The sequence below is a fragment of the Pholcus phalangioides genome, unplaced genomic scaffold (genome assembly GCF_987345545.1).
Source record: "Pholcus phalangioides strain wild (caught in Gottingen) unplaced genomic scaffold, Ppha-v1.0 ptg000011l_1, whole genome shotgun sequence".
In the NCBI taxonomy this organism is placed as follows: Eukaryota; Metazoa; Arthropoda; class Arachnida; order Araneae; family Pholcidae; genus Pholcus; species Pholcus phalangioides.
This window is the reverse complement of record NW_028301604.1, coordinates 12,368,232-12,387,189: the sequence shown is the minus strand read 5'-3', so window position 1 is coordinate 12,387,189 and position 18,958 is coordinate 12,368,232. Positions and strand designations below refer to the sequence as shown.

The 18,958-nt window shown below is 33.3% G+C and overlaps 1 protein-coding gene across 3 annotated transcripts in view; it reads right to left on the bottom strand.

Moving 5' to 3' along the window:
- Positions 1 to 6,174: 6,174 nt before the first annotated feature.
- LOC149080074 (uncharacterized) overlaps positions 6,175 to 18,958 on the bottom strand; it is a 36,106-nt gene continuing 23,322 nt past the window's right edge. For all 3 annotated transcript variants that reach the window (XM_089239036.1, XM_089239037.1, XM_089239035.1), the window contains 2 exons: positions 18,137 to 18,250; positions 6,175 to 11,393 (listed from right to left, as the gene is read on the bottom strand). In XM_089239036.1, the coding sequence (XP_089095162.1) occupies positions 10,833 to 11,393; positions 18,137 to 18,250 (675 nt within the window). In that variant the 3' untranslated portion in view covers positions 6,175 to 10,832. The remainder of the gene's footprint in view (positions 11,394 to 18,136; positions 18,251 to 18,958) is intronic.

Here is an 18,958-nt window from a genome sequence, read left to right as displayed (position 1 = left end):
ATTCACTCTTTTAATTTTACTGCTGTTATAATACAAAACAGCATGTTTTTCACATGTAAGAATACTATAGATTAGAAAAAAAATTTCAATTTATTTTTACTTTTTGTATCATTATAGCTACTCATGCTTACTAACATTGATTTAATATCTCGAAGGCCTAGCCCAATGATATTAAAAAGAAAACACAGAATTTACTTTTCTTTCACGCAAATCTGGTTTTTCTCCAGAGGTGAAGGAGAAACATAAAGGATTTAGTAAAACAGCACATTGTGTTGATGGGTTTTGTCAATCGTGGGTGGATACCATGTAGATGGCTCGCTAAAACGGCAAGCTTGTTTTTTTATACTCATTGAGAGGTTGGTGCGCTAACCCCTCAGCCAACAGACAATTTAAAATACCAGTCATCTCAGTGATGAATCAAATCAGATCTGGTGGTTCACTCAAATTTCAATGAATCTCAGAACAATGTTGAAGATGAAATTTCAAAACATTAGGGCATTACTAAATACACTTGCAGCTAGAGATTTCATTAGCCGACTTTGTGGAAATGGACAGTTCACTAAACTTGCAACACCTTGACTGATACCGAAATTATTGCTCAATGTAAAGCAGATTAGGAAGACAAAAATACAGCAGAAAATACTTTAAAGGAATTAGAAAAAAGTAACAGTGAAAAATGCTGTATAAAAACGCTGTGCCATTTTCTGGAGCAAACTGAAAAGATGGGACCCAAAATATTTACAGCTCCTGCTAGTATAGATGAAATTGTGAAGGCTCAATGAGCAAAAAAATATGCATCAAACTAAGCTTATGGATTATTTTAAATAAGGTATGCAAATAAAATTGAATTGAACAAAAAAACAGATTTATATTACTATATACAAATATCGTGTTTGTATATAGTGTGATTGAACATTGATTGTGTAACTTAACTACTAATTTCATTAATATGTAATAAAATATAATACAGTATTTTTAGCCCTTCTCAATCAAATTTTTCACTATTTTTGGCTTATTTTTCCTTTCTCACTGAAAAAAACACTCTCTCAAAAACTCTCTATCTCGAAATTTTTTCCAGTCCCGGCAGTTTCGAGATAGAGAGGTTTGACCATCTAAAATAAACCCCTGCATAATTTTAAAATGCTTTTTTACCAATTTTTCTAGCTGGTACTATAGAAAACAAACATTGGCTGCATATCTAGTCAATAATTGATGAAAAAAAGATAATCGTATTTGAATGCCACTGTATTTTTTTCTTTTTCCAGTAAAATTGCAATTTCAAGAATAACAGATTAAATTTTAAAAATACAGTTAGTACTATGATTTTTTTTTAATAACGTGATCCTCACATATTCCCAAGAGATCTGTATGATCTGTCCAGGGAATTTTTTAGCATTCATGAAACAGTATTTTCAATGAAGTATTGAAATTGATTATTATTGAATTTATCTTTCAAAATGAATAATCCTCATAGTAATAATAAGCTTCTGAAATTTGCATTTTTTCTGAGCAAATGTCAGCTGAATTTGATCTGCCAACGGGAAAAACATTGGCCAGGAATGTCAGGGTTCCCAGCAAAATCCGCTTGATCATTTCCCTGACCAAATTCAAAAATTTCCCTGACCAAATGCACGTACACTGTCACACGCATATATAATTCTAAACCATCTAATATCACTAAATCAGTGATTCCCAACGTGGGCGTTAACGCCCCCTTGGGGGCGATGGAATGTTCCAGGGGGCAGTAGAAGCTACAGGTATAAAATAGGATCCTATGGGTTAATTGCATTGGGGGCGATGGGTGAAAAAAAATTCTGAAGGGTGGTGATGGGCCAAAAAAGATTAGGAAACTATGCTCTAAATTATAGTCGACCCCCTCCCCGTATTTGTGGGGGTTACATTCTGGGGGTGGGGAAAATATGGGAAATTGCAAATAACTGAAACCATAGATTTTTTGTTTATCTTGTTTATTGAACATCATGAGAAGAGCAGGGTAACGCAAAATTATAAGGAAATGTAAACGAGGGTGCAGCGATTGATTGTTGGTGATGTTTCCTGAAAGAACATTGTAATTTCTGTTTGCAGTTTCTTCTTCATATCATCATGTTGGAGTATGTTGACAAGACTTCCTCTACCAATTTTTCTACATGTGAAGAACGTAATATAGAGGGATCTACATCATGAAAATCATCTGGTGGTGAGCCACAGCAGCAACTGACTTACTTTCACCAAGCATAGTCAATATATATAATTTTTTTTTTTTTTTTTTTTTGTATTTTCGGAGCATTATCAGTAGCACTAGACAAATGAGCCATCCTAAACAGGCACAACTCAAATTTTGTAAACAAAACATGTAAATGACGATTGCTGAGGAAAAAATCCAATGAAGGGAAAAAAACCACAAATACGGGAAGGTGCGACTGTATATCATTTCACGTTAATACACCATTGAAAAGCACATTACAGACAGATGCTAATATTTTGCCGCCACCACCACTCCTTACAAAATCAAACAGTGTATATGATCTTGTACACAACACTAGTTTCCTTGGAAATTTCACAGAGATAACTGAATTCAAATCATTCTTCAACATATAAAGGTTAAGGGCCCTTTCACATGGAGTGGATGTGGAAGCAGGTCCGGAAGAAGTTTTAACAATTGGTATATACAGAGCATTTCAGACGATGTGGAATGCGCCCGCACCTTTGAAGTGTTCATGTGGGTCCGGATGGCATCCGCATGTGTCAAAACCTACATGCGGGCTCCACATCCGCACATACAAGTATCGTACATTAGGTTATTTGGAGCTATTCACACAACGTGGATGCAGGTCAAATTAGTCCACATCTTTGGCTACTTTTTCAAGATGATTTCCCATGGAATTTTTTAATTATTTGACATAAATATAAAAACATCATATGAAGGTCCCTGTGCATCAATAGGATGTACTTGTCTATGTCTATCCCTCCATTTCCTTCTGAGATAAAGGAGATATAGCAACTTTAACTGCCTTTTGTCCATACTTTACAATTTTATATCATAAAACCTGCCAACAACAAACACTGACGGGACCAAAATTATAAGCCGTTCTGTAATTCATTACAAATATAATTGACTGAATACTTTAATAACTTTTAAATTTAATCACAAATTTTTTTTATTTTTAAATTTTTAAAATATAAATATTTAAAATTGTTTTAAATATTTTTTTTATTTTTAAAACTAAATACTTTTATTAAACAACGTTATCCATGGACGGCATTCACTCAGGGGTGGATTAACACGTTTGAAAGCCCTAAGCACTTGAATAGTTTTGGTGTGTGTCTCCCACCCCCAATACCTACATATATACGTTACATGATATTGAGTCTATAAACTTAAAAAAAAATGTGACTAATCTAAGGATGGGATTTCACTCTAAAAGGTTTATGAAAGTTATTTTATAAAACTTGAAACAAAGCAACCAATAAATTTATCGGTTACATTCGAGAAAATGCAACCGATCAGTTTATTGGTAGCATTTGTAAAAGAATTATAAAATTTTTATAGTGTAATCCAGGCTTAACACAGAATTGTGATGTGAATATTTCTAAGCACAGACATTTTGAAAGTCTCCACCCCTCCCCCTTTTTCTACTTGCAAAGTCTTTGATATCTCCTGATTTTTTTTTTTTTTTTTGGAACATCATTGGATGTGTTTTTGGAATTTGTTTTTCATATTTTCTAAAAAGACAGATCTTAGATTTTTTTTCACAACCTTTTGAAAATATTTTGAGATATATTCTCCCTTTGACTAATTGTGATGATCAAACTGAAAAGGCATCTTTATGTTAAGATTAAACTATTAAGATTATTCTATGGGGCTCTAGATTAAACCACCAAAGAATAGCTCTAGGCTGCCTATGAGCACTGAATCAGGGGTGAAGGAGAAAAACAATTACAAAAATTGGGGGGAAAAAAGTTTTTATGCAAAAATTTCAAACTAAAGATTTTTTAGAACTTTAGTGCTCGTGTGAAAGGGCATGCGATCCAGATCTGCTGGACCCAGGTCCGCTCAGTGTGAAATGGGCCTAAAGGTTCTCTACCCACAGGCAGGAAAAAAAAACAAGAAAATAAAATGTTTTTCCCGAAGAAATAGAAAAGAAGTTAAGAGCTGGTATATTGGCTTTGCTTTCAACAATGGAAAGGAGGGTCTCTCCACTTTAGATCCCTTCATCTATTTACTCAGAGGGCAGATTCTTTCTTGGCCAACATTGTAAAATCCCACCCTTCAACTGATAAGACATTTCTCTCAGTAGGGGATCTGGAGGAAAATGCTGATAAGGATTTTTTTTCCTCTCCCTGGGGATCCGAAAAATAATCTTCCATGGAAAAAAGTGAAGGTAAATCATTTGAATTATTTATCCTCTGATTTTTTCCCCTTCAAATTTTCCCTGACTTTTCCCAAGTATTTAGAATTTTCCCTGACTTTTGACAAATATTTCATATTTTCCCTGACTTTCCCTGACCGTTTTCCGATTCCCTGACTTTCCAGGTTGCTGGGAACCCTGAATGTGGAGTGTTGCGCTTTTCAAAACTTTACACGCCACGCAAAAGTGTTTAAATTGCACCACATGCTTACCTTTACACACACTATTTAGAACAGGGCTTTCTTCATACAGAAAAGAGCGTGAGCAAGAATGTGTCTCTTTTTAACATGCTCTTGGAATGCTGTGCAACTAACTGTCAAGAGCATCCCACTCCGGGCGTGCGGGGAAGATTGTACGTGTAAAGGCCTTTAAGGTCAGTAATAACAAAAGGTCATATCAAAGAATTGGATATCTTGATAGAAGGTGTATGCAATAATTTATCAAGTCACTTAGAACATCCTCTTAATCTGTTGAAGAAATAATGTAGTATTGATTTCAAAAATTAAAAAAAAAATGTATCCAGAAGTACAGTTGAACCTATAGTTAAGACAAACTCACTTAATACAACCACCAATTAGTAGGAAATATTTTTGGTGTATCTGTGACTTTGTCTTAACGAGGTTTGACAGTACATTGAGCAGGCATTTGCAAACAGATTCTGCCGTATGTAAATCAAAAAAAAAGTGTAAAACCCATCGCAATATTCTTTGTTTTTCAGACACTACAAACACAGCAACGTGATACTTTGTTCAAAAATATATACAGTCGAACTCTGATAATACGAGAAGGGAAAAGTCTAGCATTTACTCATATCAACTGTTACTCATCATATCTATCAAAAAATGTGAAAATCAATAAGTAACATTGGTAATTTGCAAAAGCACCATAACAAATACATTATCTACTCTGATTGAGCATGGAATTATATTGCCCCAGTCTAATATGTTTTCCACAATGCATACTGAAGGACTATTTTATACCAAATGAATCAAGGAACCCGGCATTATGTAATTCTAATTCATCAAAGGGTCTGCCTTTTAGAGAAATTTTCTAACTCTATAAAAAATTCCAATTCTCTGAAGTTATTTGAGACCACACAAACTTTCATGTAACATAAACATGCTTTGATACTTATATATATAATTCTTGTCTTTTATAGTGTTTAGAATTCTGCCTAGGAGTCCAGAGACCCACTTCAACAAATATATAAAGGCACGTATACATTTTCAAGCAGAACATGTAAGGTGAGACCTCCCTGAAATGGTTCTAATATGTTCTTAGGTATACAAACTTCCTTTGTGTTCATTGAAAAAACTGACTCCCAGTGGTCCAGTTCGAGTGGCTCAAGAAAGATTAACTCATCGTTCACAACACCATACAAATTAATGAACAACCAATTGTGAATGCTTACATTACATAATCCACTCACTAATGTATGTGCCTTAACATTGGTTACATGTACTGTTATCATATACTTTGAAAAAATTCACTGGTTTTGGATTGTTTCTTGGCACATTACATTTTACCAAAAGTTTTATTAGCACAGAGTCAAAAAGAAATGTGTGTTAATTAAACTTATTTGAACACTGATAAACACAAAAAGTGGGGAATTTGGAATGCATTAATGATAATAAACCAAAGTTAGTTTTAGAAATGCACGTACTAGCTGTGGTCTTATATTAAATGAGTTTGACAGTACATTAATTGACAAAACCTTTGTGCACTCCCTAAATCTTCCTTAATTATTACACTATATGTGGGTAAATTCAGTTTTTAAAAGCCTGAGAGATAAATATCTTCAGCTCTAAAAATATTAGATGAACTTTGATATTGTTTTGACACTATATGGTTTAAATAAAAAAATATAATCAACACAGTGGGCACTTTAAGTATGTATGCTTCATAGGTTCTTCATTTCCTCTGGGGAAATAGAAGACAAAAACTTCACACTCTCTATAGAATCATAGAGTATATAGGAATCAGTATGAAGGTGCATGGAAGACAGACTTCTATGAAAGGCATCCTAAGAGAAACTTTTCTTTAATCCTAATGTTATAATCTGGAAATGTGCTGGTTAGTAATCAATGCTGTTCTGATATTTTTTATTTATTAAATAAAACATTTCTTTTTATTACAATTTTTCTTCTTAGTTTAAAAAAATGTATATCTCATATAGTATATTTCTAAGGCTTATTACCAATCACCTTCATAAATTCCATCTGTGTAAAAACTAATTGAAGCAAGTTAAAACATTGTTCTCATTGAAACTTTATAAAACTGGGTCAACAACAACAAATTCCATCACTTATGCATTCATTTATGTTGGGTTATAAAATGTCATAAATTAATGAAGTCTTGCTTTATAAAATACAGAATGCAGTAGACTGTATTTTCATTGATTCACTATGTTTGAGATAAATGTTTATAAGGTCATCAAAAGTTAGGATGTAAGACAAAAACTTCGCCTATATATGAGAAACCACATTCAATCATGCATTCAATTCCATTCCAGCTCTCTCTCTCTGCTGTTATTCATTGATAAATTCTGTCTCAAGACATTGTTTACCCCCCCCCCCCCTGTATTGAGGAAAGAATCATTCCTGTACCTTATTCTTAACTTTCAACTGACCAACCGACTCTGTGTATTGGTTAAAATGAGTTAAGCTGAAAAAGTTCCAACCGAAGTTGAAAGAGACTGAAGAAATTACAAGGCGGAAAACTCTAGAGTTGATAATTTTTATATTAGTGAAGGATGCATACTTTTGGTTTACCCTTAATGCTGAATGACTTGAAATATTTATTTTCAGTTGGAAATGATCTAAACAATGTTTGTTCAATTTTAAAATTCAAGGAAAGGGAATCTAAAAACGAAAAATATTTAATAATTCTTTTCAACCAAAGTACTCACAGAAAGCTTTGTAACAAAGATTACGTGAACCAAAGATTGTGATTGTTCATCTAAGCCATAATTTGAAATATATATGTGTGTGTATTTTTAATTTTAAAGCACTTATTTCTCAAAACAAATCTGAATCAAGCACTAAATACCAAATGAAAATAGAAAAATCTGATATTCACTAGGATATATTTTCAATAAAACTTTAAGAGTACAGTGTAACATCACACAGATTAATGGGAATGATCATATACCCAGTGATACTTCAAAAATACACAAAAATTCATAAAATGCGTACGAGCACAACAAATTTAATGATGAAACAAAACACATTCAAATATGGTGAATTTAACAGTTATCTTATGTTTTCAAAGCCATAATCTTACTAATGACTCTACTTGATAAACATACTATAAAAATCAGAATCATTTTATCTTTTTCATTTTTTATATTACATTATTCAATACTTGCCATTTTGAATTATGTTTCTAAAATTAAATAAAACTCACACAAAACACTCACACTACAGTAATCTTAAGAAATGTAGAAATTTACAATTAGAAGCAGCACTTACAAGTTCATATCACAATGTGACTAGTGTTCCAGTTGGAAAGTCGGTTTTAAGCTTCATTTTTTTATATATATCTCACACACACAAGAAAATAAATACATATTTCACAATAAGTAATTCTAGGAATAATTATTCAGTAGTTTGCATGTTTGTTTATATTTGGGACCTTCATGAATATGAAACATACATATATGCAACATACGTTTCTGCGAGCTATTATCTAATAAAAACAAACTCCTAGAAATTCATTTTTCAATGGATATACTCAGCTTGATTTTAATTTTTTAATTTTTAAAAAATAAGTTACTAGGATTGAAAAAACTTTCATTAAAAAAGCTGTTGCATTCTCAGAATATGGGAAGTAAAAAGTAAGCCACTCTAGTGGATTTCTGAAATGTTTATGAATTTTATTGGAAAGTTTCAGATCTAATTTCAATTTATTATCCAAACCACTACATTTACTCGACTGAAAGACAAGGTTTGGTTTCCCAAATTTTGTTTCCAAAATCAGGGGTTTTATACGAGATGAATAAATATACCCATTAGTCTGATGCCTAATATATGTTCAGTATACAGATGAATGAATATATTCTGAAGGAGCATTCACATAGACTTTTGAAGGGATGATTGAATTTACAATTCTGCTTTTCCCATAATAGCAGTCCACGTATATACTATATGAAAACAAAGTAATTTTTTTCATTCCTTGGATACTGTTTTCCCACAGTGAAAAAGGTTTCATAAAATTTATCCCATCAAAAGAGAGTGAGAGTCTTTCATATGTCTTCTCATATTTAGGTAAATACAATATATGAGGTCCTTCCAAAAGTTCTGAGCATTTTTGGCAGGCACATGTTCTACTGCTGCTGCTGGTGTCTTTTTGTCATATTAAAGCAAACATTTTACAACAACACTGGGAAAGTGAACATTTATAGATGTCTAGTCTAAATTTTAGCACAATGGGTTGGATGGATTTTGGTTTTATTGGCACAAGGAAGTAAAATAGAGGTGTGTTCTTAATATTTTTATAAAGCTGATCAAAAGTTGCATTAAGGTGCACTTGATGTTATGGTTTCTTCTAAAAGAAACAAAGCTAATATTGTTCAAACTTGTATAAATGTTTACACAAGCATGGAGGTGATGCTTTACTATTTTTCCCTTATTGACCATATTTTCTTCCTGCACCTTTCCCTTCAAACCATGTTTATTGCTGTCTGCTCATTGTGGAAAGACTTTTTTAAATGGGAGAATGGCTTCTGTTAGTGTCTCAAAATTCAAAAACCACCGAAAATCCATTTTAGCTGATCACTTTTCAATGCTGCCTGCAGGAGATCAAAACCTGCATGATGCCCTCAAAAACAGTGAGGATCCACTACTTTAAATGAATCAAGAGGTTGGTGGTTTTACAAAGTTTTAAATGTAGGAATTTCAGCCAAGAAGATAAGGGTTGGAATGGACTATGTCTTAACCCTCTGACTGCTCAATTTGTGGACCGAAATTGCTTCAAAAATTGCGTAATTTTTTTCAGTGAATTTTAAAAGTGAAGTTTGTGCGGTAATACCACGTGCGTTCAAATGCCGCAATTTAGTGGACAACTAACGACATCTGTTGGCCAAAACATAAATGAAACGTCTAATACTGTATAATTTATTTCAGTGGTTAAACGGGGGAAAAACAGGATGCGCTCCTCAATAAAGGAAGAAAAACACATGCCCGCGGAAATCGCGGGATGAGCAGATTTTGCTACATTTGAGTTGCCCGTGGAAATCGCGGGATGAGCAGCCAGAGGGTTAATAGAAAAACATTAAAGAAAATCCAAAGCCAACAACTCAAAACTCAATGGAGATTCTAAATACTCTGAAAAGTACAGTTCACAAACATTTCGTGAAATTAGTCTGAGAAAAACTGAATGAATTGACATTCAGTTTGTAAAATGCTTTTGAAAAGAAAGAAAAGGTCAAATTTTTGTTTGGTCATCAAAAAATACATCTATGAGATAAGCTGGAATGTTCTACCATGCTCATCATACTAACCAGGCACGGCACTACCCATTTTTGTTTTGACCCTTTTGAAATTCTTTAAATGGATGCTGTCAAAAGTCATAGATTCTTTTTTTTTTTTTTTTTTTTTTTTTTGCATTTATTCTACAAGAATGGAATTTTGAAAATTCCGAAAAATAGTTTAAAGTTGTTGGGAAAAATAGGGATGAATAGAGAAATTTCTCAAACTTTTTTTCATTGCTGAATAAAAAAAAATGCTTGAAACTTTTGGAACAACCCAATAACATTGCTGTTTAACATATTGTAGATCGGTTTTTGAAAAGCTCACTCATCACACCAACTATGTACGAGTATAAAAACATGAGTTAACTCATGACCGGTGAACAATGTATGAATATTGTTCAATACTTTCTATGTTAGCCCTACTTTTCTGCAATGTTGACATTCCAAAGGAAACAAATGTTAATGTCTTAGACAAACATTAATAGGAGAGATGAAAATAGAAAATTTTTAAGATTTCATTGAAAGTTTTTTGTTTTTTTCCTGTAGTTAAAAAAAAACCAGATGAATAAAAAAAAGGTATTGTGTCCCCTTTTCATATCAAAAACATCAACTACCACATCCTCAGTTTCTAATCTCTATGTTATTTAGAATAGAAATGAGAAAGTTGGTTTTTAACAAATTATGAATGCAAAAATTTGTTTTTTACAATCACTCAATTTAATTATAGCCATCACAATCTTGATACATAAAGTTCATGCATTTTATCACAGATATTATTTTGAATATATGTGTATTTAATCAAAGTTTAAAAATTAAAGATGAAGGTCTTAAAAGTTAAAAAATTTTAATTTGCCTGGAATGACCAAGATAGTTTTCAAGTATTTTATACCTGATAACAGTGTTCAACAAAAATTGCATTTTTTATAAACTCACTCACAAAAACATAGAATTATTTAATAGTCTGGCAAGGGACCCATGGGATTAGGAATATCATAAATCACAAGCTCCTTTCCAGGATCTTTCCGTAACATTACTATCTCTTGGTATTCAAAAAACCTATCACTTTCTGCTGCTACATATTGACTAGCAGAAAAGTTGAACATGAGACCTAATGCCACATTTAAAGCTGACTCATCATATCTGTGACAGCCTGAATACCTAAACAGAGGCTTTTTATCAAAGCGGCACCCTGTGCTCTGAGCACCAATTGGAGCAATACAATCTTGCACAAGAGCACAATGAACCCATGGCTTCATCAAACTTGAGCTCACAGATAAAGTATTGAACAAAAGAATATGACTAGGGTCAACCATACGATGAAAATAATAGTTCTCTTGAACAGTATGAAAAAAGTCAAACATACGAGGATGTGTAAGAGCAGATGTAGGTTGCTCAATGCTCCATGAAAATATTCCTGCTTTTTCTGCTGCAGTTGTGACATTTCTCACATGACCACTAGTAATAACATACTCACAGTCAAGCCAGAAGACAACACCAGCTTCTACAATTAATTCCTGTTTTGGTAGGATGATGAAAATAAAATCAACTATATGATAGATCATATATATACAAATAGCATACACTCAGCATGTCCTAAAAAACTATCAAAAAATTATTTTAAAGGTAAAGAAGAAATTATGATAGATAATGCAGGTTTGTACCAAAAGTAATGACAAAAGAATGACTTTTCAGAAATAAAAATAGTTCAAAAAATTAGAAACCCATTTATATTGCAGAAATATGACGATTCAAAGAAATATCAAGTTTGACTAGATATACTTCCATGTATTTTATGACATGTGGAATTATTTATATACATATCACAGCATGTGGAATATTTCTGTAGTCAACAGGAAAGTAGCAATAAATGATTTGCTAAGACTCAGACATTAAGCAGAGAACTGGAATATGCTGTACAGTTAGAGCCAGCCCATCCATCTCAATAACATTCAGTCGTGTTAGGTAATGGTTATTCACTAAAACCATAAGTGAAGTCACTCTAACTCACCTGGATCATTAGAACTTGGTTGTTGGGAAATCTGGATCCTTACTGAGCAAAAGTATACTATAAGATTCAGGAATCAACTGAATTCTACTACATGCGAACTTGGCTATCTTAAAATTTTTAATAATTTGAATATCAGAAATTTCCATTTAGTTTCTTATTCAATTTAATGTTGAAATTACTTGTTTAGTTTGATTTTTTCCCTAATGTTTTGAAGTTTGATTCGGATATGTCATTTTTGCAAAATTTCTCTCTCTTTTCTCAGAATTCCTAGATAACTTTTATACATAGTCATCCTTTCCTTTATTCTGTATTTTATTGGACTTTCCCAGAACATAACATGTAGCCTACATTTAAGCATTAAAAAAAATTACAATTAAAAAAAATATCTGGATTTTTATTTTGGTTCTAAGTAATGATTTTGTTACGTTTCACGCACTGGCATTTTTTCTTTCTGCTGCAGCTGGTGTTTTATCGTATCTTTGGATGACTTCATTAGTACCTGCCAATTAGGGGCATATGCAGAATTGACCTTTGAAGGGGGCACACCAGATAAATGTATTTTATTTCAAATAGATATTTTAAAATATTTTTAATTTTTTATCATCTTGAGGAGGAGCCTTCCTGCACATTAAAACATCTTCCATCCAGTACAAGGTTTATCTATATATATATAAAATTGATTTTCTGTGTGTGTGTGTTCTCTATACAAATCTACAATTTTAGATCGATCATCACCAAATTTTACATATATACCAAATGGCATCCGACTTGAATGATAAGCTACTTTAAAATTTCGTCAGAGCAGGGCAAATGCCCCAAATGGGCAAAAAATATCAGACAACAATGGTTTTTGGGCCTCAACAATCACTATCCGAACATTTACTTTGGTTACCGTGGTTCCCTAGCATTGTGTTTCAGAAGTCTATATGCCTTTACAATAGTTTGTCATTTCTTCAACACTGTCAATACATGTATAATAGTTTATGCCTTTATGATGGTTTGCCACATTTTCAATACTCACAGTAATAAGGTTTTTTGAATAGACATCATAATTATCATCAGCATCGCTCTGAGGGTCAGGAAAAGAGTGATCCTCATAGAAATCAGTGTTAAAATTGTCGATTTTAATGTAGAAATGCAGAAATTCGGTGGGATTTCCTGTCACATCAATCATTTTAAAAATTCTATTGAATTCTCGATTTTGGAAATATTGAGCTCACTTAGAGATATATGAAGCTCAGAAAATTAAATATAAAACAATTAGCCGGACCTAACTTTTCAGTTGGATATCCATGCAATAATAATGATTTCGGAATTACTAATTAGGAAATACAAAACATTGGAAACACAAAGTGCTGAATGGTAAATTGGTCTTATGCGAGTAGGAAGGCAATACAAAATATGAAAATATTTTCTAAGCATTAAAATATATAACATTGAAAAGTTATAGAAATAAGTAGACTGTTTTCGATAATAAGAAATAATTAGCGCATATTTCAATAAAATATGTGGGCACTAATTGGTGTGCATAATTAAGAAAAATTTAAGAGTAAAAAAAACTTAAACTTCCTAATGAAATTCTAATTGCACGATTTAAATAATAAATTTCTCTCTCACTTTTGTGCAGACTGTTTGTCAAAAACCTATTCAAAAACATGTTTTTCCGCCACAGATACGGTTAAATAACAAAAGCTTACTTTCATGCAAAATGGAATAATTTTCACTAATAATTTATGACTATCAGATGCATAATATTAACCTATTAGCTGCCACGATCCCCATTTGGGGATTTTGGAATTTTACGTGTTTTACATTTACAACTTTTTGTGCATATATATATACACTGCTGGCCACCCAAATTGCAACACCAAGAAAGACAAGAGATATCGCAACAATATTTATTTTGTAGATAACATGTTGACCAAGCATCAAATGATTAAATTTATAGACTTCTGTGAAGTGTGGTTCCTGCCAAAATCAGTAGCCAGAGTAGCCGCCATTGTTGGAGATCACCGCTGCCACACGCCTCGGCATTGATTCAAAGAGACTTTGGATGTGTTCTTGGGGTACAGCAGACCAAGCAGCTTCCACGCATTGCCAAAGTTGATCTGGTGTGGCAGCTGGGGATGTAATCTGGGTCAATCGTTGAGCAACCATGGACCACATGTTTTCTATCGGCGAAAGATCCGGAGAGCGAGCTGGCCAGGGAAGCAATTCAATCTGGCGATTGACGAAGAACCTTTGGACAATGCGTGGCACGTGTGATCGCGCATTATCCTGTTGAAATATGGCTGTGGGCAAGCCCTGAAGGTAAGGTAGGACAACTGGCTCCAACACCTCGGAGATGTAGCGCTGGCTTTTTAAAGTACCGGCAATGCGTACTAGAGGAGTGCGAGAGTGATATCCAATACCGCCCCATACCATAATACCCGGTGCAGGACCAGTGTGGCGGTGCATAACGCAGCTGTTCAGCATCCTCTCTCCACGGTGTCTCCAGACTCGAATCCGACCATCGTGGTGTTGCAGACAGAAGCGTGACTCGTCAGTAAAGACAATTTCATTCCATTGTGCCGTCCACATCCTTCTTTCATCGCACCATTGGCGGCGGAGACGTCTGTGGTTCTGCGTCAAGGGTAGACGAAGCAATGGACGTCTTGCGGACAGACCACTCTGCTGTAAACGGCGTCGAATGGTACGCGCAGACACTGGATGATGCGGTACAGACTGAATGTGCTGTGCTATGGTTCGTGATGTGGCTGCGCGATCCGTCACTGCCATACGCCTGTCATCACGAAGTGGTGCACTGAGGTGGATGCGATCGAACACGTCGGTCCGTCATACCCTCCTGCATCCAACGATCACATATCCACATTACAGTTGTTTGGTTTCGTCCAACACGACTACCGATTTCCCTGAAAGATAATCCACAATCTCGGTAGGCCACTATCCTTCCTCTGTCGCACTCGGATACTTGATCAAAAGATGATCGCTGTTTTCTACGAGGCATAATTGATCGTTTTTTTGAAAAAACCACAAAAAAAACACAATTGCCATACTTCAAATCGTCGAAATCTCCAAGCCTTAAATAGCGCTTTGAAGTAGCGCCACAGGCGCGCGTGATGTGCGTCTGCGCTGAAATTCTAATCATTTGCATATCTCACCTCCGCTAATGCATGTTGTAAATTTCATATTATTTGCATGCTTCCTTCAGGGTGTTGCATTTACGGTGGCCAGCAGTGTATATATATATTCATTTCTACGTTTCTTTAAATCTAGATTTGTTTAATTCATGAGTCGTGCAGGAAGTCGCCAAATTGGTTAACTTAGACACGGTTTCTATGTCCCTCAAAGAAAGAAGGGGGAAATCGTGTGATCCAAAAAGTCTCATTGAAGAAAACCCGGGTAGCGCCGGGTATTATAGCTAGTACTCTATAAAAACAAATGTTAGCTTACAGATGCAGACATAAGTGAAAAAATAAGAGAATGAAAGTCATATTGAATCTTCTCACGAAAAGGATGAAAATGAATCTAAGAAACTGCAACAGTTCAATAGTTCCTATTTCAACACTTGCAGAAGCTATGGACATGTTAGAAAAAAATAAGGCTGCTGAAGCTCGAAAATTAGGTTTTTAATTTTCTAAATCAACTTGAAGACTGAGCAATGTTTAAAAGCATCCAAAAATAAATAAAAAATTTGCAAATGAAACAGATTTTGTAATTGTTTACATTTTATACAAACACTAGTTGTAACAAAGAGAAATTAGCATAGTAAGTGATAACATTCAATACATTTTTCATAATTAAAAGATTGTTTAATTTTTTTATGAAAGTATAGTCATCTTATGTTGATGAATTACATTTTGAACTTTTTTTGCTGTCCCTTTGAAATTTGAACTAGCCAAGTTTACCTGTGTGTGTTAACTAATTATTAACTAAACTATTAGGCGTTAACTAAACAATTCGACTATTAACTAAATGCTACTTTTATGGAATTTAGAGTATTTGACATGCTATAGTAAGTGAGATCACTGGATATATTATACAGTGGAACTTTAGTTTTAAGAGCAATTCTTTACATGAACATGCTTGCTATCCAAAGCCCTTGTATATGTGAAAACAAATTTTTACATAAGAAATAATGAAAACTTAAACGATTTGTTTCACAACGATCTCCCAGCTACAATGCTTTACAAAAGTGCAAGTGGATTTATTTGACATTATTGGTGGCATCATCATTTATTGCACATTATTGTAGTTTTACTCATTTTTATATTGAAGGCTCAAGTACTTTCGGAATGATACAAAAGAGCAGAACGTGACTTTGGAATCTCCCCTACCATTCGCACACAACAAGAGGATGAGCAGGTCTTTCATAGGCTTGGGCTATGAATAAGCTGATGGGGCTTGGAAGGGGCTCAAGTCAAAAGGCCTATGCCCTTAAACTGTTGAAAGTTTTTACTAATATGCACTTCAATATTTTTTTTCAATTTGGGCTTTCAAAAATTAAATAACAAAGGTGCTTTGAAAAAAATGCTTGATCTTTGAATTCTTTGGGATGGAGTAGGTAGAGCATTGTGGTATCTTGAAACAAGAAAGATTGAGTACCTTGGAACAGCATAAAATTTGAAAATTTTTCCTAGTTTAACTTTGAATACTCAACTTACACTAATTTTTAACTCTTCTTTTACTTTTACACAAAAAATTTATATTTTAGTTCTATACTTTCCTCTTACACAAAAACTTTACCCCCATTTCTTCTCTCCCATCCACCTTTGGTTATTTCCTGGTCAAATTTATTGGAAAACAAATGCATCGAACACAAACTTTTACCAAGTGAATTTCCTTAGAAAAAGAGGTGAGAAAATATTTTATTGTTCATCAATACAAGATATAAAAATGTTGACACAGATGTTGTATCTCTAATGAAATTGACTACAATCAAATGAGCTGACAGAACTAAAGATTTAAAAACATTTATAATTTTTCTTTCTACAAGTATAGGGTAGAATAACTATGCATTTCATCTGCATAAATACATCCCTATCTTCATTATAGTCACTTTTATGCATATATATTAATAATCTTATTTTGTGTCATTGTTTTTATTTTAATATATGATTTATATTAGAAATACTCATTACATCATTTTTCCAGTAATATCTATTTTTTATTTTTTTGTAATTTTACCCTATTTAAAGGTACAACAGTTCATGCTCTAAGGTACAAGACCTTTTATGATTACGGTAAGAAAGAGAGGTAATTTAAAATTTGTATGATGTTTCATACAGTATACAGATACTAAAAATGAATTTAGTAAAACTTTACAGTAAAAATTGACTGAGGAAAAAAAAGGTTGAAAAATAATGTGCCAAGGTATAACAGTCTCCCCTACACATATCAACAAATGAATTGATTGAACAATACACCTAGCAATTAAGTTACACTTCATTTGCATACTTTTTCAAGATAAATGGGTTTTAGTGCCTTTTATTTATTTTGTTTCAAAAACTGTCCTTTTCCAACTAAATTATGTTGAAAGCATACTCTTATACAGGAACGTTATCAGGATTTTCTTAAGTGAGAACTGTCCCCAAACAGTAAGGCATTCATTTAATTTAGTTCTTCCTAAGGGGGTGTTACTTCATTTTTTTACTAGGATGTAAATGCAAAAAAAACAATCTCACCTTGGTAGGGAGGATCATTTGATCGTTTTTGTCACACTACTGTCATTTTCTGCACACGAGGGCTAATTAGACAAGGGACCAACAATTTATTGCTGATTCCAAACTGCAGCCTTTTTTATACTCGCCAAGAGGTTGGTGCGCTAACTCCTTGGTGCTAAGTCCTACCGCTAACTCCTACCTGCAGTAGCAATCTTTTTCTGTGGTCATGTCGCCATACCTGTTGTACCCGTGTCAGGAAAGTTTCTGATAAGGATGAACCTAGTATCAAACTCGTGACACCTCCAAACATCTTTGGTACATTAGGCTAGTATATTATTAACCTGGGCTACCAGAGCCTCTGTAGAGAGGAGGTTTCACCCAAAAATACTTTTCATGATAGCACCAGAGCTCTTGTATTATAATTTTTTTCTTTAAAATTAATTTTTAAATTCTTTTTGACTTTTGACATTCAGTATAATGTAATTTCATAAGATAAAATTTCTGTGTTATTTGAAATAAGTTTTTCATCCAAACGCATAATATGATTGACTTAGATAAAAAAAAATTCAGATACAAAAAAAATTACCTGAATTATTATTGGCCTAAATGCAGATAACTTTAAATCACGCACATGAGATGGGTAAAAGCTAAAATCAAATTTTACCACAGCACATCTAGATGAGTTACAATTTGCTGTAATCTAAAAAGAAAAAATTATTTAAGTAAGAATCATGAAATATGGATATCAATTTCTGTGGATATCATTAGATTTCAGAAGTTCACGCAAAATGTCATAAATACCTTTTTTTGCCCAATTTTAAATTTTTTTGTAAAATGGTTTTTTTTATTATTTCTGTTGAAATGCCTATTTTGACACTGTTTTATGTTTATTCATGAATTTTAGAGGTGATATTCTGTAAAACGTGGATATTTTTAGCAGAGAACTTTAAAAAAAAATTCCTTTATAAAATCTTCAACACTTAATATTAATTTTTATCAGAAACCATTCCTTCTTCTAGCCCCATTTAAATGCAAATAGGCATAAGTGCCTGAAAGATAGGAAAATTGGTGTTAGGCATAGAAATAACAAAGACTTTTCATCTCTGCTATATGTAGCTTTCAGATAGCAATCTGGGAGCTGACAGGGCTCTAGCCAGTGGCGTAGCCAGGGGGTTGCTTCCCCAATTAAAGTTTTGTCTACATTGGTGCCTGTTCTCGTAAATGACTTTTGATCATTAAAAAGAAAAATTAGAAAAAACAATTTTTTATATATTATTTATTAGAAAAAACAATTTTTTTAATTTCTGCCTTCGTTGACTGAGAGGATAAATACCCCTAAGTGAGAAAGATACAAAATTTCCTTTACATGCTTCCTCTCGCAGTTTCACTCTGACTGGACTTGTGCTGT